At 38.6% G+C, this 24,343-nt stretch overlaps 1 protein-coding gene and 1 long non-coding RNA gene across 7 annotated transcripts in view; one reads left to right on the top strand and one right to left on the bottom strand.

Annotated features, from left to right (window-relative positions):
* PDE3B (phosphodiesterase 3B) overlaps window positions 1-1,485 on the bottom strand; it is a 95,198-nt gene extending 93,713 nt beyond the window's left edge. For both annotated transcript variants that reach the window (XR_012675731.1, XM_075163092.1), the window contains exon 1: window positions 84-1,485. Coding sequence is in view for 1 of the 2 variants with exons in the window: in XM_075163092.1 (XP_075019193.1) it covers window positions 84-1,115 (1,032 nt within the window). In the remaining variant the exon portion in view is untranslated. The remainder of the gene's footprint in view (window positions 1-83) is intronic.
* Window positions 585-23,440, top strand: LOC142088123 (uncharacterized). Of its 5 annotated transcripts, none has more exons than XR_012675732.1 (5): window positions 585-675; window positions 1,975-2,082; window positions 6,345-6,496; window positions 8,524-8,591; window positions 9,541-15,667. It is a non-coding gene; the product is annotated as an uncharacterized LOC142088123 (long non-coding RNA). The 5 variants fall into 5 exon arrangements; XR_012675734.1 differs by having other exon boundaries at window positions 6,348-6,496; XR_012675736.1 differs by lacking the exon at window positions 585-675 and adding an exon at window positions 1,619-1,743.
* Window positions 23,441-24,343: the final 903 nt, after the last annotated feature.

Genomic DNA, 24,343 nt, shown 5'->3' on the forward strand with positions numbered 1-24,343 from the left:
GCACAGACATACACAGCAGTTAGGAAAAGCGAGTAGCGCTCATTCCTCAGAAAGTTTCTCCCTCCAGTTTCGGAGAAACCTACCTGCTCCCTGGAAATGCAAGGCAACGAGGGTCTCCTAAACATTTTGCAGCTGCCATAGTAGCTGGCCGAAGTTTCCCCTAAGGATACGCAGCTAGATCTCCTCCTGGGTCTGATCACAGGCACTTTTTCCTCCACGCTGGGGAGCCGTGGGTGGTGATGATGCTGGTGGTGCGCTCCTCGGCTCGGAGCCGAGAAGATGCCGTGCTCCCCGCCACAGAGTGCCAGGAGGCAGCCTGCCACCCCGACCGAGCCGGCCAGCAGCGGTCTGAGGGTTGGGGGGAGCGAGTGAAGGCTGGTGAGCGACACCAGCCACACCAGGCTGGAGAAGACCAAGACGAGGAGGCTCCGGCGCAACTTCAGGGAGCTCTGCAGCAGGGTCAGCGCTGCCACCGAGCCCAGCACTGTCAGGAGCCTGCCTAGGGCCATCTGCGGCTCGGCAGGGGGCTGGGGCTCCTCTTCGTGCCCCTCCGCGGGCAGCAGCCAATGCAGCGCCACGAAGTCCCCCAAGTAGCAGCACAAGGGAAGCGCCAGCAGCCACCAGCGGGTCGTGCCTCCGCCCTGCTCCCCGCGCCTGCCGCCGGCCAGGTAGCAGGTGAGGAAGAAGAAGGCACAGGCGATGCTGAAGAGGGGGCTAAGGCAGCGGGACAGGCACAACAAGGCGTGCAGCGGCCGGGGGCTCCGCCAGCTGCTCCCGTCCTGCTGGCCCTCAGCGCTGCCCCGGCCGTGAAAGGCCAGGAGCAAGAGGGCAGCGGCGGTCAGGGCGCCCAGGCTGAGCAGAAGCCGGGAGGAGGAGGCGGCGGCGGTAGGGAACAGCAGCAGAGAGAGGAAGCTCTTCGGAGGGTCCTGTCTCAGGGGGGTCGCACAGCTCTTCACGTAGCCGTTCCGCAGGCTCTCAGGGCTGCTGCCGCTGCCGCCGGGGAGCGCCAGGGGGGCAGCCGCCCCGCCGCCGTCCGGCTGCTGGCAGTGCGGCGGGGGTTTGCTGGGTCCGTGGCGGGAGGCGGCCGCGGCGGCGGTTTCTCCCTCTTCCCTCATGGTGGTCGGGGACGCGGGAGGGGGGAGGACGGGGGAGAGGCGCGGGTCGCGCTAGCTCCGACCCGGCCGCGCCTCCCTCATCTCCTCAGGAGAAAGGCGCCGGGCTGAGCCGCCGCTTCTGCTCCGCGGGCAGCGGCGTCCGCAGCATGGTGGGTAAAGACGGGAAAAGAGAGAAAAGGTAAAAGTCTCGCTCACTCGTTCGCTTTCCCCGAACGGATCCAGCGGCAGGGACTCGCTGCCGCCTCCCAGCGCTCACCGGCAGCAGCAGCCGCTGGCAAAGCCCCGGCGGGGGTGGGGGTGAGGCGAGGAACAGCCCCCGCCGGCGGCCCGCCCGCCTTCCCTCAAGCCGCTGCACACGGCGCGCGCGGAAGCCCCTGCGGCGGCACGCGCGCCGGGGGCGGTCGCGCGCTAACTGCCACGCGCTAACGGCCGCACGGTAGCGGGGGCGGGGGGGCGGCGCGCTCGCGCTCCACGGCCGGCGCGAGCCGCCGGCTCCTTCCCGCCGCCCCGTGCCCGGCGGCTGCGCGCCCGCAGGTGGCAGGCGGGCTCGGCGTCCCGGTCGCCTCCGGAGCGGCTCCCGCCGCAGCCAGCGGAGGAATCCCGCGGCGCCCGGGCCCCAGGGAACCGCGTGTGTATTAAACAGATCTTTTAAAAAATATATGTATAACCCGCGCGACAGTCAGCCGCCCCCACGGGGGAGCCCGTGGGGAGCGGGCCGGGCCCCTGCGAGCCCGGGCGGCCGCGCACCGCCCTCGACAGCGCGCCGCAGCGGCGGGAAGGGACGTCTGGTCAAGCGGTTTAGGGACAGGAACGCTGAGCTGGTTTAACTTTCTCTTTTATCTTGTCTTCTTGTTTTGAGATACTACGGAAAACTTGCTCGTACGGGCTTTGAAGCACACAACGAGTATCGAAGTGCTTTCCCTTTAAGGACCATCCCTCTCTTTTTCTTTTTTTTAACACCTGAAAAGTAAGTATGGATTAGAGTAATTTTCTGCACTTTTTTTCAGTCTTTGTTGACTAAGTTACAGATTAGACCGCATTGCTCGACCAGGTTTGGTTATTTGCACAGCTAATCCCTTTGGAATGGATCAAAATAATCATTTTGGACCAGTCTGTTAAAAGTGTTTAGGCTGCTGTAAGTGAAAATAGGCAGCTAATGGGATGTTGAGTAATGCCTTTGCTCATTCATCCTGTTTGTTTCTGGAAGAGTAAGTGCTTAGCACTTGTGAAATTATGGTTAGAACTGTGCATCTTTACCTCGTTACTGAAAATAAATGTCCTTTGGGCCATGTTTCCGCATAATATTGTACTGCTTTACTTAAATTGGTTTAGAAATCAGATCAGGTAAGTCAGTGATTGCACTTTTTGCTTGCTTATTGAAATAAGGAATTCTTGAAATGACTTGGTGCTGTTGCTTGTGATTTGCTACATTTGAGTAGCACCCGAGTAGCAGTTGCTTTGGGGAAGCTGTGGTGTAGCAGGAAGTGCTGCTGCAGGATACGGGCCTAAAAGCTGACAATATGCAGAAATCGTCCAGCATGATTACTGGCAGAAAATACAATATGCAGTGACAAACAAAGTAACTTCTGTACGTAAGAAGATGGAAACAAGTAATGATTTGTTTTTCAAAAGGCAGATCAAATTCATGGAATTTTAATACCTTCATACACCTTCCTCTGTTAGAAATAATCCTACACTCTTCCCCAGAAAAGAAAAAGAAATTCTGTCCTGACTTGGTACACTTAGTACCAATATGACGGTACAGAATCCATGTTAAAAAGTTTTCAAAAGAGAAAATGTGAAGTTCCTTTGGGGATTATATTCTTACATTTGCTTCTACATACATCATTCATACGTTAATGATATCAGTTGGACCACAATCAAGTGTATATGTAAATGTTTTCAAGGCTGAGCTGTATATTGCTATTATGCATATCCTTTATTTTTTGTTGCCCTTGAATTCAGCTTTAAACAAATGCATTCCCGAAATAATTAGATAGTGTAGTCTTCATTAAAACATCATATTTGAGTATATATGTCTGTAGCAGTGGACACTGGAAAGTGCCTAAGGAAGAGTACAGACATACGACATCATATGATCCCTTAATACCCTGAGTGCAACCATCTATGGCTTTAGCACTTTCTGAATCAGAAGTGGTGTCTTATTTTTAACAGTTCTCAGTAGATTTTTATTCCACAAATTTGCCCAATCATTTTTTTTTAAATCCACGTAGGCTTTTGGCATCTGCAGTGTACTACAGGAAGAGGTCCTTGCTCAATGCACTTGACTATGCATTGTGTGAAATGTGGTTTTGTGTTTTTTAAAGTTTCCTATCTGTCTTAGTTGATATTCTTCTCGTTTTGGTAGAAACAATGAACAGTTGCTCTCTAGTCACCTTCTCTCTTCAACTCATGATTTTATATCTTTCCTCAGTCTTGTATTTTCCAGACTGAAGAATTTTAGTCTATTTGATTTTTTTCATGTTACTGTTAGTCTCTCTTTTTTTTTTTGTATTTTTTGAGCACTACTATAAGGACACCAGGAGTTACACGCAGTATTCAAGACACAAGAGCAGTCAAAATAATGGTTTTCATGTCATTATCCAGTTCTTTCCTTATAATTCCTATCATTTATTTGTTTTGCTTTGTCAGGGAAGTGAGAAAGCAGATAAACTGAGCATTGTTGAATGTTGTTCTGTTGAACATTGAACAAACATTGAACGTTGTTTTCATAGCATTAACTATATAGATCCCAGGATCTATTTTCTGACTGTTAACATCTACATCCACTAGATAGCTTTATAGGTAAGGATAAGATTTCATGTAAATGTGTTTACATTATGGTTATCTACATTAAATTTCACCTGCCTATGCACTAAGGATTGTGAGACTGTATGCAGATTCCCTCGGCCAGCTCTATTTTTACTACCCTCAGTAACTTAATACCAACAGCATACTTCACCACCTTACTATTTATTTGTTTTCAGATCATTTATCATGAATTAATTAGCTTTTATTTCAGTGGTATGTCTGTGCAAAAACACCCTGAAGAAATGTATACATAATTCATTCCAAAATGTAATGGGGATATAGTTGTTCTCTAGTAGCATCTCTGTTGCCTAACAATACTCTTCCTAGTATATTCCCGGCCCCTGTCCTGAGGAGTTTACGATGTAATCATGAACAATTTCAGTATAAAGAAAACTTGGTTTAAGTAGTTTAGCATCTATCATAAATTAGAAGAGCGTTAACTAAATTTCTCCTTCTGACAGAATAATTTTTATTCTAAAGAAATACCTTTTCATTTTCTATTCCTTAAACAAATACAGAAAAATATAAAGTGTTTCATTTAAATCGGAATGAAGAAATTAATTTTTTTGTCATCTTCCAGTTGCACTAACAAAAGAAGATAGGTAGGTTAGTGATTTTGGTTGATTCTTAAGGTACCATATGATAGAATACCTGCACCTATGTAACAGTGGCTATTGATACTATGGCCTCGACGTACAAATGTCTTCAGTTAGTATTTGGTAAGTTTCTAATGAAAATTGGGCTATAATATTTCAAAATACTGAGTTATTGTTTTAATTGTCTGTTCTCTGTTCCAAAACAGAATAACTAGAAAGAACAGAGAATATAACCATGACTCTCTTCACTCAAGGCTGTAATCTTGGCATCTTCTTTGGCTTGTTTCTCTCCTTTGACCCACACATCCAGAACGTGTCTAAATCTTACCACATCTACTCAAATATTTCTAAATTTTAATCATTCCGTTCTGTTTGCACTGCCCAATTTTTTTTTTTTGTCAGTGTCCTGGCTATTGTGTGCCCTGTAATCTTGGCATGCACAGCTCTGTTCAAAATTGCTGTGGTTTTCACCTCAAAGTACCTTTGTTGTCTCCTGTTCTTCATACACATCAAATACAAACATTTGATAATTCCTTCCTAATTTAGTCCTGTGATTCCGATCAGTTTCTCACCATGTGGACAACTTTTGCATCTGTTTAATAACTTTGAACACAGTAGCCCATCTCTTCACTTCAGAAAACCATTTTGTGCTTTCTCTTGTATCAGCACAGAAAGGTTAATCAAATTCTAGGAATCCTCTTTAAAGTTTCTCTTCAAGCCTTCCATATTGTATTCATCAAAGTAATAATAACTAGATCTAATTATTGTTGTATGTAATTGTGCCCTGACTGTAACCCTTCCCCTTTTTACGTGGAGAAAGAGATTAACAATATGGTGCCTAACTTGGAAGCTTTCACAGGGTAATATTTCAGGAAATTATGAGACATATCAGTGCTTTCTCGATTCTCCTTTTTGTGTATTTCTGTGACAAAATTGTCTCAGATATGGTTGAGAGCTTTCTCAAGGACTGAACTTTATCTTGGCCAAAATGCATCTGTTCTATTTGAGATTCATTTTTAGTAATGGACTTAGATGTAATCAAGTTCTTTAAACAAAGTATCCTTTGAAATTGGAAACAAAAGAAATTTAAACCAGCTATGTGGTTTAAATAGCTTGGCTTTCTAATCATAATCTGGGATCATTTGCGTAGAAATTCTTGTGTATGATTGAAGAATGGGTAAACTGATGCCTTGTTCAGGGAACAATATTCTACTACCTGACTACTGGTGTAGTTTAGTGTGTATGTAAAAAAAAAAAAAAAGGTGGGAACAGACGACATATCTTGTGTTGGATCTCTGAGTTAATAAGTTACGGCATTTGCTGCTTTTCTTTCATATCCATAAGGAAGTTGATGTCTGAATATCATGTTTTTCATTATTTTTTCTTTGAATATTACAGTTTGAGAAATTAATTTGTAAATTAATAAAAGACAGTTAAGATGATGCAGGCAGTAACTGTCTGTGTGTACCTCAACTTTGTTATCGGTTTTACATCAGATGCTTGAATAAATAAAGAAAAATTATCACAGCCATAATCAGAATAAATAAAGAAAAATTATCACAGCAAAGAACCCCCACAACAAACAAAAGAATTATTATGCCTCATACATGTGTGGTTCACTTAGGGAGATCAAAAGTCTTAACCAAATTTGAGCGAATGTTTGGAGAAACACCAGCATTATGTGTTATCTTTCTAAGTTTGTATTGTGGCAAACCCTGTGGCTGCTCTGTTTGGTAAACTGTAGAAACATGCTGCAGCTCGCAACTAGAGCTGCTTGGATGATCTCATATTTATCTATGTGTAACGTGCTATCCTTTAAAAGCAGGCTATGATATCAACTGCTAAGATGTTTGTATGTCTTCGGCGCTAAAGGCCTAGAGAGATCTGCGGTGGTTCATAGGCAACCAGATATAATGGAAACAAGCGACTGAAGGATACTGAGATGTAGTTACTAAGGGAATTAAAAACATACAGGTAAAAGAGGCTTCTTGTGCAAGTGTATTCACTATGCATGATGTCAGTATACTTGCAATAAGGTGGTGTTAATGTGTTTGTCATGTCTAAGGGTGGGAAAGAGAGATCCAGTTGCCTTCCACATTCAGCAAAGAAGTCTGTTTCAAAGGTAAATCACAACATTTTGATCTTCATCATGTGGCAGCAAAGACCAGGTTACTACAAATTACATCTTTTAGTTTAATTTGCCAAAGCCAGGCACATGGCAAAGAAAACTGGAAAGGAGTAGTGGAAAAAAGTTGTTCCTTGTATGATAAGATGTCTCTAGTGGATATAGAATTGTCAGTTTAAAAAGTGTGGGTGGTAGCACTAGGAAGATGGAGCTGCTCTGATATGCCATTGTTAGATGAGATTTCCCGTTTCTGGTGAAGGAAAATATCGGAGCGATGATCCAAGCTGTAGCTCAGCAGTGACAAACTTTGAGGAACAATCAGTGAGTAGCAGAAATATTGTATCAACCTAATTAAACACTAACTCTTCAGAAACTAGAAGGACACAAATCTTTATCTGGTCTCTCAAGCTTTTTCTGGTGCCCATATTTTTGTTTTTATGAAGAGAAGCAGCAGCATGCTGACTTCTGGTACTGTATCCAGATGCTTCTACTACTATATTTTTTAAATCTAGGCGATCAGCCTCCTCATCTGAACAAACTTGGACTGTTCTGAAATGGACCAACATGTGTGTCTCTGGATAAGTATGTAATGATGTTCACCCCTACAGCTGAAATGTTTGGATCATACCCTAGCTCTCACTTTAAAAGTGAAATTGTCAATAAACAATGATTTTTAATGTTTTACAAGCAGAATCTATTGATGCTGATGTGATTTCAATAGTCAGGCCACATATAATCTGTGTATTCCTTCAAATAACATTAATAGTCTAACACTTCATATTAGCTTTATGGAAAGTTTTAATGGAATTGCATAACTTTTTAAAACATCATTTTTATGCAATAGGTAATGTATAAATTTAAAAAAAAAATTTGAGAAGTCATTCAGAAATTACCCATTTAAATAAAGGAGGATGTCTTTGGCTGAATTTTTTCTCCAAGGTACCATGAATTTGGATGCTTATTTCCTAATAAAAATAAAGATAATGGGCTATCAAGTTCAACAAATAGCTGTCAAAATTCTGTCTTTAAGATATTAGAGAACTGTGTAATTATATATGGTACTGATATTTTTACATGAGCTTATTTGGAGAATAGCGGGCTAGTTTAATTTTTTGACAATAAAAACGCAGGAATTTGTCAAATTTGAAATTTTTGCCAGATTTCACTTTTTCAAAGCTGATTATTTGAGTACAATTTGTCATCCTATGGATAAGCAAAACTGAAGATTAATAACAAAACAGAAAATAGGTGACTTTCTTCATATGTAGCATCTCTCTATAAAAAGTTTACTTTATGCTGAATCATGTTTTATTATAAAATCTACACCTTCAGTGAAATAGCATTAAACTTGAGAATACATACTAATATTTCGATGACAATTCAGTCCTTAACTTGCTAATTGAAATTTCTGTCCTGAATTGAAATAGAGGCATTTTATGGACTCTGCGCATTAATAGTGCTGAAGATTAAATCTAACTAGGGAGCTGGTTTGGTTTTTCAGAGAAGTCTGACTTAACACATGAGCATCAAATGCATAAATATATTCCGAAAAAGATCTAAATCTGTCCAAGTCAGGTCATTTATTGGGAGGGAGAGGGGAAAAAAAAAGTGAGCGGAATCATTCAGTCAGCTTCTCTCATTTCCATGTCTTTCAGATACCCATTTTATTGACCCTAAATCATTAAGACAGGTCCTTGTTAATTAACATTCATTTAAATTCTGTTAAATTGCTAAAATTACATTATATTGTCAGCAGGCATAAAACAACCCAGTAAAGAAATTGTGCTGAGTTATACCTCTTCAGGGTCTGGCCTGTGTTTCACACATGCTTGAGTATAATCTCAACTATTTTGTTTGGCTGTATTATTTGTTTCAGTTATGTGTATGAAACCCTTATAGGCCTTAATGTATGCAGAAGTTCATCATACTTAGTGCTTTCTTATGGTAAGTATTGTAAAAGCTTGGACCTAGAAGAAAATAGTGTTAACATATTCACTATTTGTTGTGTTCATAATTAAAACTGAAACCTTTGACTTGAGGTATAAGATGTCTGAATAATAGTGCTTTGATGGAAAATATGTGGAAATATGTACAATATCTTACCTCTTGAATAAAAAAAAAGATAATTATCTGGAATATTAAGCATTCAAAGATTATCATAAACTATTATGTATCATTATCTTGACTTCTAAAATGTTTGGAGATTAATTTGGTTTTAGCATTCAAAGTAATGATGGTCTAATAAGACAGTCTATGTAAGCAAATCTCCAGAACAAAGCACGTAAATGTAACTTTCCTCCCGCCCCCAGCCCCAAAAGAAGGAGAAATGTAACAGAATCCTGTAATTGTGACTTACTAACTATTTCTTCTGGAGATTCAACATGAGATTAAAAAAATAGCAAAACTATGCAATTAAGCTAATTAGCTCATTAATGTGGAAGTATTTTGTCATTCTAACCACAGAAGGAATTCATCTGAGTAACAAAGCAGACAGGAATAAATTGTGGTAGGAGACAGAAATTGTCTGGTTTTAAAATGATAAATTTATGTGGTTTATGCCTGTCCTCTAAAACCTAAGCATGGCACCAGCATTTCTTAGGTTAATTTTATTTTTATTAATTGTTAAGACCAAGTTGTTCATCATACATAACCTGAGCCTTCTGTGTTGTCCAGGAAGTCACGACACGCAGTGAAAGTGTTCCAATTTCAAGCAACTTGTCTCAGTAATCTTTCCTATTTAGGTCTACTTATTTAGCTAAAAGTACTTTTCTTCCTCATAGAATGCAGTAGAACTGTTTAGCATTTATAATCGATACTGTGTACAATTGCAGTAATTTATCAGCCTGCTGTTAGCATCTTAGCTGAAGCTCCTGCTCCCTTTCACCATTCACAGTTTATTGAAAGCAGTACCCATTGCGTGCTTTGGGTTAAGACAACTCAGAGCCTGAATTTACCACATCAGAAACTGCGCACCAGCTAAAGACTCTGATGGCTTTGCTGCTTTTCTCTCCTCTGTATGGTGTAATGATACATCATGATTATTTACAAGCATTGAGGGATTGTATTTAGCTGTCAAAGGCAAACAGGTAGGTAAAGCAGACAGCAGTTTCACAAGATCGAGTAACAGATAAGTGGCTTGATTATTTAACTCAGCTATTTTTGTGCTCAAAACTAGCGCTTGTTACCTTAGGCATGATGTCACAGTAAGAGGAGGAAATGAAGTAACAGTTGAATGTGAAAATGTATTTAAATATTTCCAAGATGGTCGTTTTTGTCAGGTGATATTCTTTATGAGTAAGAATAAATAGGATCTTTTAGAAAATACTGCTCAACTCTGTGGGGTGTACCCAAGCAGCAAAGACTAGTCCATCATAAAAAGCCTCTCTCCCCTATTGTTAACAACATGTCTGAATTGACTATGTAAGCAAAAATGAGGGTATGCTATGGAAATTTTACAAATCCTGAATCTAGATCATGCAAGTGTATTAACTTCAGCTGATTAAATTTTATGTGCTTATTTATAGTTAAAATGTGTCCAGCATACTGGGGTACAAAGTAATGATGTAGAAACGATCAGCCATGTGCACCTGTTGGATCTTTCTTGCAATGAAAGAATAATAATTGACCCGCAATAACAGAAGCAACACATTTAGAAGGGTTCTTCCGTTGCTTTGGAGTTTTTGTGTTTGAATTAACAACAACCTGAGAGGAAAGGACCTTGAAAGAGAGCGAACTGGACACAGCAATAGGTTTTACCAGAACTGATTAATGAAACCCAGAAGTTTACATTATGATATCTTTGCACTTACGCTCAGTTAGTAATAACTAGGTAGCAATGACTGATGCTTAATATAACAAACTCAAACACTGTATCAGTGAAGAACTACATTTAAGTTTACATCATTAACTAATTTCTTATTTAGCATATACTTGCAATATCATTTATACCACTCCATCATGATTCATGTTGTGATTGTTTAAATTATGTAAGAGTTTATGGAAGCATGGAAAAAAATCTCGAGGGGTTTTTGAGACCTGAAAATCTATCTAGTTCAACCTTGATGGAATTTTAATTACATTTGGAAAAAATGTTATATCAATTGCAAGTTATGTGAAATGCGTGTATCTTATTTTATTGTAACTATTAGCATAACATTGACCATGAACTGAGTTACAGAGATTTTTATTTACTTAGCATTCAAATAATTTTTTCAAGAGGAATAGATATCACATAATAAATTTCACTGATAATAGTATTCACTAGCGCTGATCTACCACAAACTCCAGGGCTATGTTTATTTGATTACATATATTGCTATATTCAAAATGTCTTCTTTACTAGAATTAGAATTTTTATTAAATGTGAATATTATGCCAATATATTGCTAGAGAAAAAAGCATAGTGAACAAACAGTACAATTAGTAAATGAAGTGAACATGTACCTGTATTACCCTTTATTATTGTTTACTTACTTGCTGATTTGTAAAATTTGCTGATCTGTAATGTTTCTCTGTGACTGCTGCTAATTACAAAGACCCTAAAATTCATAATTGCTGCTTAGTACCAATGTGTGCTTGATAATGGTTTGAAAGTTTGTGATTCCTGGCTATTTTGTCTTTTAGTGCTTAATTATTGTAAGGCTTATTGCAATGTAGTAGTTTCCTAAACGTAGGTCTCCTAGATGCATGCAACCTTTGGGATTTAAAACACTACACACTGCTTTCATTATCTGATATATAAAAATTACAAAAAACCTACGTACCAGGGGGTTAGCCAAATACCAAAGAAGCGAGTGACATACTTTAACTGAAGTTGCTTACATCATGTATTCAAATTGCTACTGTTAATTCTGAGGCACTTTTATATTAAAAAGTGAACATCAGATGTCAGGTAATATTGTTAACGGTTGGATTTAAATGAGATTTTATGTTCTTCAGTTTTGGCCTTGATTACTTACTGTGAAGTTACTTAAACAGCCCTATACATTAAAATATTACGTACTTGGCATGTTTGCTTTCTTTAATGCTGAAAGTGAGGAATCTGTCCTGTACACATAAATTTAGTTTTGCTTTTATTTATTAACATGTCCCCCTCCCACAGTTGATGCATTTTTTCATGCAAGTTCTGAAAGGGGTGGAGGGAAGAAGGAAAACAGCATTCTAGTTTTAAGGAAATGTTTAGTTAAACTTTCAATGCTTTCTGATGTATTAGGGAAAAAAAAGAGAACCATTTTCGAAACTCAATTTATATACTTTGTAGTTTAGGAATTGTTAAAATGTACATGGGGCAGTTATGGTGTTAATTGAAATCCCGGGATGTATCCTATTTAGTTACCTCCCCAGCCAGGTCTCCTACACAAATAGGTCTGTACCAAATCTAATGGTGCAGTTAACATATTTCTGAATAGAAAAACGTTGAATTGCTGTAAAATACATTAATCTGGCATGTAAATTAAAATAACTAAGGGATTTTCAGGTTTTGAGTTGAGAGGCCCAATTCTGTACACTGCCTAGTAAAAGAGCCTTAGAGAGGATAGGCAGGAATGCTGCTTTAGTATATATTTTTTATACTGAGACTTTAGGCAATAATGATCTATAAACAGGATCATGCTTCTGAGAGGTCTAGCAAAAGGCCTTTGTTTTTATAGCAGATAGAGGAATACATTGACTTGGGACATAGATGAAATGAGTATATAATAGTTTAGTTTATTATATGTAAGGTAACAAGAGTCCGGTTGGCAGAGCAGTATGCAGAAGTACATTTGTTTTCTCTTTGTGTTAATCTGAAATATATAAAAACTATTTTTGTAAATCGACATGATATTTTGTAAGATGTTTGTGAAGTCAGGCTGTGCTTTCCCAGTTACTTGGAAAGCTAGTCTTAAACAACACAATGACTTTCAGAAATTTAACTTACATGAACCTTAACATGAATCAGGTACTTTCCATGTGTTTTTAATTACTTATCACTGAACATAGTTCACAAATGCAAATGTAAATTTTTTAGACATGGAATGCAAACAATATGTTCCAAGAGTCGAAAGACGTTCCTTCTGATAACAAATCTGTCATCTGTTTTTCCTCCTTCCCCACTTTTTTCCCCCCCTTTTTTCCCTCCTTTTTCCTTTTTTCCATATAGACAGGCCCTGGGACTCTCTAAGGGCTAGCTTTCTTAAAAAGCTTCCTTGATGATTAATAGTAAGCTAAACATACTTTGTTTGAATTAGGCAAGGATTCAATATTCTCTTTATCAGCTGATCTATGTTTACGTTCACATTGAGAGCGTATCTGTACTTAGCACTATAGGTCAGATAATCTTATTGGTAGCAGCAGGAGCATGCACAAATATCAACCCCCTGCATAATGTCAATGTGACAAGCACAATCCTCTTTTCTACTCAATTGCTCTTAAATGTCTACTCAATCAAAATGATTCCTCATTTCATACAGTACCTGTGATGTGTGGAAAGCTGACTCCCAACTTTGAAACTTTTTAATTTTTTTTACAGCTAAAAGAGTTTTAGCTACTGCTGGTATTTTTTTTCTACTTCGTTTAGGTTCTGCTTTGGAGTTTTGAGAGGTGCATTGATCTTGGCAATTGTTTCTTAATCTCAGATAATCATTCCCATTGCTTTGATAGCCCACATTCCTGGGCAGCTTTGTCTTTTTGCCCACTGAGATCTTAGCACTAGCTTCAGGAGTATTGTTGTGGGTTCTTCACGACCAAGTAGCCTCAAAATAGCTTATTAACCCATCAACACAACTAGAGAATTGCTTTTGAACACCCTGTTTCAGTCAGGATGGGAAGGAGCTGTACTCTTTCTGGGGAGGGCAGCATACCTCCCCAGACAAAGACAAAGACAAAACCCCATAGCTGGGACCCTCTGATTCCTGAGCCAGACCTTAGTAGTGGGTCAGCTCCGTGACCATTGTGGCAATTGGGAGAACCTTGTCAGATCTGCAGCATCACACTAGCTGTTTTCCAGAGAGCCCTAACACAGGCTATTGCCATATTATCATGTTCTTAAGGAAAAGATCTCCCTGTGGTCTGGATCTTCACCTCCCCTCAGTGCTTCGTAGGTACTTTCCAAGGCTACTTTTCTAAGAACTCCTGAGTTACTTGTGCTCCATAAAAGACTGCACTCTTCAGCCTCACTTCAATTCCACATTTGGAACCACCTTGTGTGCTTCTCAACTATATCCACAAGATCTTTGACCATCTGGTGACCTTTATCAGATTACTGCCCAAAGATTTTTGCCAGAAGTTTGACGCTCCGATTATTGAGGGTCATATGTCATCTAGAACAATCCTGCAAGCCTCACTTGACGCAGCAGGGACAGCAGTCTGTGCCTTCACCTTCTCCTTATTTCTTAGGCAATTTTCTTGGCTTCTGTGTTTCCGGGGAGAATAAAACAATTATAAAGAAAGAGATTCTTTAGCATCCATTCCAAACGAGCATTACGGACCACAAAGGGGTGTGAGCTGGAACATCGCACCAGAAGCAAGCAGAAGTGGTAGGAATAGCTTACTCGTCAACTGGTTGTTTAGTGAAGTTTTGCCCTTTTTTTTGAAGTATAGACTTTTTGTGGCTGGGTCTGAGCAACATTATTATTAGAATGTTCTTCTAATTACCCATTCTTCCAGATCTTTGTAACAGATGCTTGCTTTCTTGGCTGGAAGTTGTCCTTGGGTGACTTGAGATGAGAAGGAGGTATGCTGTCCTCCCCAGAAGTATAGTATATCAGGTATCAGACGTTTCTGCTAGCAAACTGTCTGGGTTCTTGAACGAGCTGGAAAACAGATTAGGTCATTTCAAGCATCCATATCACAAGCAGGAAGTCCGTGACAATGTTCTGGAAACTTTTCTACAAGAATGTGGTTAACCAAGACCTATTCTTCCCATGGATGTGAATAGGAAATGTCATCCTTTTTACTCCAGAGGGTCTTCTAGACCCTTTGGTAATCAACTGTTAAAGGAGACAGATGCATTCATGTCAACCATGCATGTGTTTTCTAATCTTCAGAGTTGTTTTGAAAGATAAAATAGGATAATGATGATCATTCTGGTAGCTAAGAATGAACATAAGGCAGATCTCACATAATTTCAACTTTTCTGTTGAACTTCTCTGTTCTTGAAGTCCTTTTTTTCTTTTTTTTCAAATGCCCAGATAATTTTTTTTTTCCCCTTCAGAGAAATACCCTAATTAATAGAAGAACAAATAAAAGGCAAATTTATTTGGCCAAGTAGACTTAATTTGCCATGTGATACACAGAAAAGCCAACTTTCCTTTCCTTGGCCTCATTGTCTGGAATTCTGCTCTATTTCCTGGATGGCGCTGGGTTCCTCTATCAGCTCAATCTATTTGACAACTGTTTCAGCACTGCACTTCCAGGCTGGTGGCTTCTTTGTTTTTGTTGATACTATAGTAATTGTAACTTGAAGGGTTTGTTAATATTTTTTTCTCCTTTATGTACTAGTTTTCAAGTAGGCTCTGAATATCATAGTTGTTTCCTCTGTTTCTGAACACTTTCTGAGTGGCCAGAAATGGTACTTGAGTTTTGAAGTGCTTGTGAGTGTTCATCACGGGTCCTTCATAACTTACGCTAATCTTGGAACGAGGTATGCATTAAGGAAGAAAAAGTATGGAAGAACACATGCAAAGCTAGATATATACTAAAACTGTTATTGACTATTTAAAAACCTTAAAATGGTGATACGCATAAATGCAGCAGTACAACTTAAGAAATGGCATTTCCTGAGCTGAGAAACATTCTATGAAATTCACATTTACTTCACTTTGTAGAAGTGATTGTATAATGAGTTCATCCCTGGCCAGAAACCAGAGAAAGTTGGTCAATTTGATACCAATGCTCAAAAGTCTCTTCAAGGAGAGGTAAACCACTCCTAAGCAATGAAGTATTGCTGTCATTTTACTTGTATGCTACAGTTGCAGAACGCTGTATTATTAAAACCTTTTGTAAAAATACAAATGTGCATAATAAAGTTGTTATTCTGTCAATTCCTGTTATATTTTTTAATTTCTTTCCTTCTTTGTGGCTAATCAGATTTGGGCCAAAACCCAGAAGACCATTCACAAATATGTTGCTGCAGGCTGATACCCAGTGTCTAGATTAATCCTTTAAATTCACAAGGCAAATGCTATGATAGGAAATTTGGAGATATACACACATAACCACCAGTTTTCAGTAAAAGCAGAAAAAACCTCCATTTTATATACTTTCTTAATTTGATTTAAATTTGACAGTACCGACTACATGTTCAAGATCTAAGTAAAACTGTGGCTATACTGAAGTCAGTGAAAAAAATCATCATTGGTAACGATGTAAAGATTGTAACTCAGAAACTGGGTTTTAAAACTCAGGTTGAATATATTCTGAAGAAATATTTAATGAGTCTGATTTGCATTAGAAATATTTATTGATATCACTTCAGTAGAAAGCTACATTATGAAAAGACAAGCCGTATACCTGGGTGAAGATTGGTAATTATTGGTAAGGAAGCAGTATCAGGGCGTACTTCAAATTACATTGTGTAAGTGGTTTTTTGATAAGATCCTAAACAAATTAACTTAATGGTTTTTTTTAGTGGTAAGACGACTATTTTTGTCTGAAACTAATCTAAGTAACGTGTGCTGAGTATTGTGTAAAGTTAATAGTGAGAATACAGAATTTGATAAAAGGAGCATTCTGTTTGAGAGTAGCTTATTTTGTAACTTTCACCTATGTGAAATTTATTATGTTTTTGCATAATATTAAGAAGAAATATAAATCCATTCATACTTGCTGCTCACTATGAAACAAGGAGGTACCCAGGGCTTTCTGGTAATTGTATTGCCCTTAATGCATTTCAAGTTGCATAACAAAAAATTGATAGCCTCTATCATTGGTCGCTTTTTAAAATCCTAAGGTACGTATTCAATTTCCAACCTGGAAAATATCTTCCTGGTTTTATTAATTATTATAATAACACAGTTGAAAGGGTCTATACAAATGCAAAGATATTCTTCTGATTTCACACTTTTTTTTTTTTTAATTTCCCTATTCCAAGTATGAAATCTTCCATTTGGTAATACCTTTTGTCTGAAGAATTATTATTCCTGTTCATTTAATGATGTGATAAACACAGCTTAAAATCCAGAGAACCTGTTGTGAATGAGACATCTGTAGTCACAAATTAATTTGATATATACTTCTTAAAATCAAAAACAGATGTGCAGATGTGTGGACTATATAGTGATATGCTAACAACTACTGCACAGTTTTTTAGATACTCACTAGCTAGTTTCAAGGCAGGGTTATATCAAGGCGGTCTGGAATTAATTTAGAGCCCTTCAGGCCCATCACTGAATCCTTCCATGGTCCAGGCTTAGAAGCCAAGGGTTGCGCCAAATACTCTGGATTTAGAATTATCCTTACATCAATGGAATTTGTTCATAATTTAAGCATGTATGATGCACTGTCTGAGCTCAGTGATCTGTCAGAACGATTGCAGACAATGGACGTTACACTGCCAAAACCTCTCTCACATTTGTCAGGACAGGCTGAGATTTCTGCTTGCATTGTTGTTAGTTTAGGAATATATGCAATAAAGATGGCAGTGCCAAATAAAATTTGTACTATGAAAACAGGGATATGCATGACAGCAAAGCTGTTAAAATACATGTAGCAAAATTAGGAGCTTGGCAAACAGTAAAAAAACTGGCTGATGACAGCAAGACTTTAAGACTAAAGCTTACTCGAACATCTATTTTTTCCTGCATATTAATTCTGTATTGTAGTCTTTCCTAATCAAAAACTGCATCCATGCTAAGAATGGGCTGAGTCACTTTTTGAAAAGTGTGGTCCACAAATACCAGAATTGTTGCCTAAATAGTAACTGACTATTACAATAAGTTTAACACTCCCATAGAATTTGAAAATGCCACAGAAATCCTTAATGTCTTGCCAGGAATAGTAAGTCATTCCTACGGTCTTCTCTCTCTCTCTTTTTTTTTTTTAAAGTACTTAGTTTAATAGCCTCTGGTAAATTTATTTCTGTATGTGAATGTTCCTTCCAATCTGTGCTGACAATTATACTTAATTCTTTCATAGGTAGAAATTTTGAAAAATTTCATCACTAATATAACTGATACAGTATTCATTCATGAACTTGTGCATCATTCATAGATGTCTGTCTCAAAATGTTATATGTCCACTGCTGAATGCTTGATGACACTTTGGTTTTGATTCAGGTATACTCAGTCAAAAATAATTCCAACAATATGAACCAACAGTAGCAATTAATATATTTGAAAGAGTTTATGCAGCTATATGCACACTGAAATTGATCTTTTATCCTCAGAACCTTAAAATAATAACTGCCATTCTTTTTCATTGAAATAAAAAGCTTAACAGATTTTCATAAAACTCCAATAATATATTTCATAATACTCCCATAAATTATGATAATAGTTCTTCAGTTACCTTTTGATATCTCAGACAATACTATGTACACTGTTTAAATCATAACTTCTAGGCTAGCAAGCGATTTACAGCTCAAAATACATTTTTCTTGTACAATTAATGTGTATTATACAGAAACCCTTCCTCACTCAGAACAAAGAAATAAATTTCAGGTCCAAGAAATAACTAGCAATAATATCCATGTGAATTTATCTCTAAATATATTTTTGCTTTATTCAAACAAGAACTTAAAAATTATTTCCATGACCAGGATATGCTACAACAGCTCTACTGTGTTGAACCTGTGCCCCTTGTTTGTTGCAGGACCGGACAGAAAGAGCCAGACTCTTTGTTCTGCAGTTCTCTTTCCACAGGGATTATTTTAGCCTGCTTTCAGCATTGCCTGTTCTTTCCCAGCCAGCTTTGATGATCAAACAAGGTTAGTTGCCGTGAAGGCCTGTCCCGAAAAGGACAAATGATGTCAGTTCACAAAAGCTATGGATTTTAAAAAATTAGGAATAGACTTTAAAAATTTGTGTAGTTAACATTTTTTGTGACAAAATATTCCAGTGTTTTAAATTGGTCGGTAGTTTAAAAAATGTTAAAAAATGCCTTTGGCAATATGAATGCAAGGCTGTCATAGAGAAAGAAATATCTGCACCTCTATTGAGAACTTGCAAGAGAATAGGAAAGGAATTTGGCATCATTTATAGAGACAAGTTATTTTTTCCTATTTACAGTACTAAATACAAAACGATAGATTCTTTTTTTCTTTGTGAGCACTTCTGTGATCATCTTTAAATGATTCTAAAGACAAGTATGTACATTTACAGCAGCTGTCAAATTTTTGCCCTCAAATATGACCAGTCATACACGAATGCTTACAATTAAGTAGTCTTTTCACCTTATAAAATATCTATTAATGAAATAAATTTATTACCTGCATTAAATCCAAATATGGACTGTTCACATTGTCAAGAGAGTAAGACAGTTCTCAAAAAAACTTAAGTAAAAATCTTCAGTCCTGCATGTATTATGACAATATCCAATTTAATCTAACCTTAAGTAATCTTATTTTGATGAAGCCAACCTGTGTACATGAAGCTGAAATGTTTGTATGTGTGTCAGTCTGGAATAAAGGCGTTTGGGCCATTATTTAAACTCAGTTTTGTTTTAGAGATTAAGGTCCAGGTTTGTGGCATTAAAATCAAAAGACACAAATCAATGACTTGAGAAGTGTAAGAGGCACTTAATGTGATGTGATTATCAACCATGGTGAATTGAGACTAAATTAGGTGTAAATGCAGTCCAACTAAATACAGCATATCAAATGGAAGGGTCTTCTGAAACAAATGTGATTGCCATTTCTGCCCTCCAGTATTTGTAGACTACAGTGGACATGAAGACAATTTTTTTGTGGTTTTTTTTTTTTTAATAGGGGAAGGAAGAACACCACTGTTTTAAGTTCTTCTGTAGTTCATTCTCCTGATTATCATTTTTAAGAGAGTCTTGTACTCTGTTCCAGAAGAAGGCATCCACCCCCTCTCATGTTGGCCTAGATGACTGATCATCAAACGGACATTCACCATACAATACAAAAAAGGGAGCTAACTGTACAAACTAAATTCTTTGTGTCTCAGGGCTTTGCTGTCCGTAGTTTCTTAGTGTCCCACATTTCATTTCAATAGGGATAGTGTTGTTATAAAATCTTTGAGAGTTACTTGCCTAATGCAGTTCACTTTTTGTTACCACATGTTCTTGCCTATGTCACCTATTCTAGGAGCAGTCTGACTTTTGCTTGATTGGTGAGCTTTACTTTATCCTTCCTCTTTAGCACAAATGGTACCTTCAAGTCTCCTGAGGTTAATATTGACCAGTTCTTTCCCCGAACAGTAACAAACTCCGAACAACTGCTAGATATTATGCAATGGATTTTTTTTTTATTTGAGGAAGATTGAGATTATTGGATAATGCTTTTATTCTTATACATAAACAGCTACTTAGTGCAGGAAGCTATACTGCATGAGTCATGAAATACAGGCCGAAGAAATTAAAGTAGGGTACTTGAATGTTACAATAATACGCCCATTCCTACTTGCTCCACAGTAACAGCACTGCTGCTTGTGAGTAACCACTTGTCCATCTGACAGGAGTGGCTCTGTGATCTCCCTGGGACCTGTCCTTCCCCTTCTCCAAGGGGATGGAGACGCTGCCGTCATTCAGTCTGTCTCTTACTCTGGCACAACAGAGTTTTCTTTCTTCTTCTTTTGCAATCTGCTGTGCCTAGGTAGCACAAAGCATGCGGTCCCTGGGAGTGTTGCCACTGACCCCAGTGGAGCCAATCTTTTACCAAGAAGCTCCATACACCTACAGGAATACAATACACGGCAACACAGTGGCTAACGTAGATTGATGGTGAGCGGTATCCCAAAAGGGGACTTGGTGGAATGTTGTTTCCTCTAGTGAATCAGCAGAAGAGGAGGCATAATGGCCTTGCCTTTTAGCTCCTGTATATTAATCTCTGCAGAGCAATGCCTGCCATGGCTCAGATGTCAGATGCTGTTTATAACTACGCTGGAAACATAACATAGAACAAAATAGTATCATTAATTTCTCTTGAGACTGTATACGCATGTTTTAGGTTAGCTATTTTTTCACTGCTGCACTTAGTTCGAACATTGTATCAGCAGTATTGTAAGGTGGCTTGAAAAGTGGTTTTGTCTGTGAATTTGTCCAGTTGCTCTCTTAATGCATGACCAAAAGACGACGATGTGTTCAGGTGCAAAGGCTTTCACAGCACGGGTACGACATGTCTCAGGAGGTACCGCCTTGTGTTTGCTTGAACCTGCTGCTTTTAATGACACCCAATACCAGTGTTGGAGGACAGAGAGAAGCATCCTATCTATTCAGCCTCTCCATGCCAGTTGCGATTTGACGAGCGTTCATCACCTTTCTTTGTTTATCTGTTATTTAGACTGAAGACTTCTACTCTTTACTGTCACTCTTCATAAGAAGCTATTCCATAGTTTGAATCGTTCTTTCCACTTTTCCCAGTGCCTTCAGTACTGCCACATTGTTTTAAGGTGGGAAACAAGAATCACAGCCAGTATTCAAGTCTGAATGGTGTCAGATGCAGCATGGATTTATACAGTGGCATATACAGTAACGCTTTACATTTTGTTCTCCTTCCTAGTAATTCCTAACATTAAATTTGACTGTTACTGAGCATTGAACACGTTTTCGTAGAGCTATCAATTGTGTATTCATTTCTCTGAAGTGATCCTGATTATCAGGTTGCCAACTGTGAAACGAAAAGTGAGAAACATCTATGTTTCTCCTAACATAGATGTTTTATAAGTAGATTATTTAAATGTGAGGAGAGTTTTAGTTTTACTTTTACTTTTCAGTCCCGTGGTCTTTCATATTGTGATTTCTTGATGTAATACATTCGTTGCTGCTTGTCATTCACTTTTTTCCCTGCAATTAAATTTGTGTTTCTTTAATCCTCTTTTTCTATTACTTCAAACCTTCTATAGAACTATGCAAGCATATCTTAATACTGGTGTTAGGACTGTTACCAAAGAAAAAAGGCGATGCACTTTCCTATGGCTTTTATTATTATAAAATTAATACCTGTGATATGGATAATTGGGATAGTTTTGTAGATATTTAATAATTGATCAGATACAGCAGTAACAAAATCAATGTGAGGTTGTGTCCCACGTTGCCTCATCGATGTGTCTCATAACGTGGCTTGGAGAAAACAGCAGTTTAACCATCTTGGTCACTCAGCACTGTTTTTTCTGCTATGTCTATCAACTGTGTCTGTGTCACTGTTGCCTTTTGTCATGTGGATTTTTATTTCCTATGAAGCTGTCTAAAACTGTCAGATCACTTCGTACAGGCCACAGTATCACCATTAAATATAGCAAGGGTGACATTTTCTCAGGTGCAGAGGTCAACACAATGCTTATGCATCACTTTTACATTTTACTGAAACACTCATTTAAGGCCTTCATTCAAATTTTCTAACAACTTTGGATGAAGTTGTAAATAAATTCGATCTAGCACATTCCAATCAAACCTGTCGTTATCTCGAACCCTTCGAGCCCCACGTTGGGCGCCAAAAAGGACTGTCATGGTTTAACCTGGCAGCAGCCAAATACCACACCGCCGCTCGCTCACCCCCCCGCCGGGTGGGATGGGGGAGAGAATCACGAGGGTAAAAGTGAGAAAAACTCGTGGGTTGAGATAAAGACAGTTTAATAGGGAAAGCAAAAGCCGCGCACACAAGCAAAGCAAACCAAGGAATTCGTTCACCACTTCCCATCGGCAGGCAGGTGTTCAGCCATCTCCAGGAAAGCAGGGCTCCATCACGTGTAACGGTGACTTGGGAAGACACACGCCATCACTCCGAACGCCCCCCCTCCTTCTTCACCCAGCCTTATACGCTGAGCATGACGCCATATGGTATGGAACAGCCTATTGGCCAGCTGGGCCAGCTGTCCTGGCTATGCTCCCTCCCAGCCCCCTGCACATCTGGCAGGGCATGGGAAGATGAAAAGTCCTTGACTAGCGTAAACAATACCTAGCAACAACCAAAACATCAGCGTGTCATCAACATTATTCCCACACTACATCCAAAACACAGCACTATACCAGTTAATAGGAAGAAAATCAACTCCATCCCAGCCAAAACCAGGACACTGACAAACCACTAACTTCATTAATTTCAGTAACTGTTTGTCATATTTGGGCAAAATATATGTAAAATGCTTCCTTTCTGATTTGATGCCTTTGTTATCTGGAAAAGAGCTATTTGATTTTGCCTTGTTCATGCCTTTCTCTCATTTTGTATTTAAGTATTATACTCTCGGTTCAAATACATCAATGGGGAATAGGTTGGGTGCTTTTTAACACCAACACACTGAGATGGAATCAGAAATACATGAGAAACCCACTGGCTTTAGCCCTGCCTATAGAGGGCCTAAAGGGCAAGCAGGAGCATTCAGAAGGAAGTGAATGACTTCCTTCCACGGTAAGCATTTCCCCTTTCTAGAGATTATTCCTGCCGCTGACATCCTCTTGTGCTACTGCCTTGGGAATAGGTAACAGTTGTGCTGCCTGAAGCACTGGAGAGCCGCTGGAACGCCATTCCATGCCACCCTTCCTGCTGTCACACGACCTGAATCAGTTTGCTTTAGAATAAATTTTTAATAGCTGGACATCTGGTTAGTTTGGTTTTGAATGTATTTTTCTATCCGTGTAATAAAAGAAAAAAGATTACTGAGGAAAATATTTGTTATTTAATAAACCCATACAACAGTTCACATAGCTTCCAAAAGTTCTTCATTTATACAGCTTTCACCAATTTTCTATGTGAAGTTTTACAAATCCTGCCTTTTTATCACTAAAATTGTGGTTCCTAACATTACTTGCTGTATGTATACAGAACAACAGAGTCTTGGCATAGTTTAGCGTTCTATCAAAACTAACACACTTTTGCCAAAAGAGAGGAAATATCTGTCTATTGTTCTGTTACTGTAGGTGGAGTAAACGGATCTTTAGGGAGTCCCTTACTGCGGTGGGAAGTCATTACAGAATGGCATTAGAGCAGAGACTACGGGAATATTTACTGAAAGTTCAGTGAAACTTGAAAGCTGTTCAGCTCACTTAATAAAATGTTTATATATCCTGTTTCAGTGCACACAAAACAATGTTGAAGAAAGGAAGTTATTTCAGATCAAATGAATTTTTGTTAATCAGAAAGCTTAAAAATAACAAAACAAGTTAGATAATTTAAATCAGTCTCTTCAGATTTTTTTTCCTAGACAACACCGTAGCCCTCTCCAGGGAAAAAGAGAAAATTCTCCAGTGGTAAAAGAAATGTGTCATTGCTCCTGCAGTAATCAAAAGGTGACAGAATACTAGTCTGACTTTACTGACTGTGACTTCAGCAGCTGGATACTTGTTTAAAAAATAAAACATATGAATACAGTATTGATTCTCTTTTGTCTTAATGCATGAGTCATACAATCCTATAGAGGAGTTCTCACAGTAATTTTTAACTCACTTTTCAGTTACAACTACATAAAATTTATTTTACATTGTCCATAAAATAGGAGCTCCAGTAAGCAATTAATTTTTGTTAAGCACTTGTAGCTTTTTATCTTTGAGAGCAAAAAGACCCATTTAGAAATTTAATTACATCTTAGCTGTAATTAAGACATAGT

This window comes from Calonectris borealis, chromosome 14 (genome assembly GCF_964195595.1).
Source record: "Calonectris borealis chromosome 14, bCalBor7.hap1.2, whole genome shotgun sequence".
NCBI classification, from domain to species: Eukaryota; Metazoa; Chordata; class Aves; order Procellariiformes; family Procellariidae; genus Calonectris; species Calonectris borealis.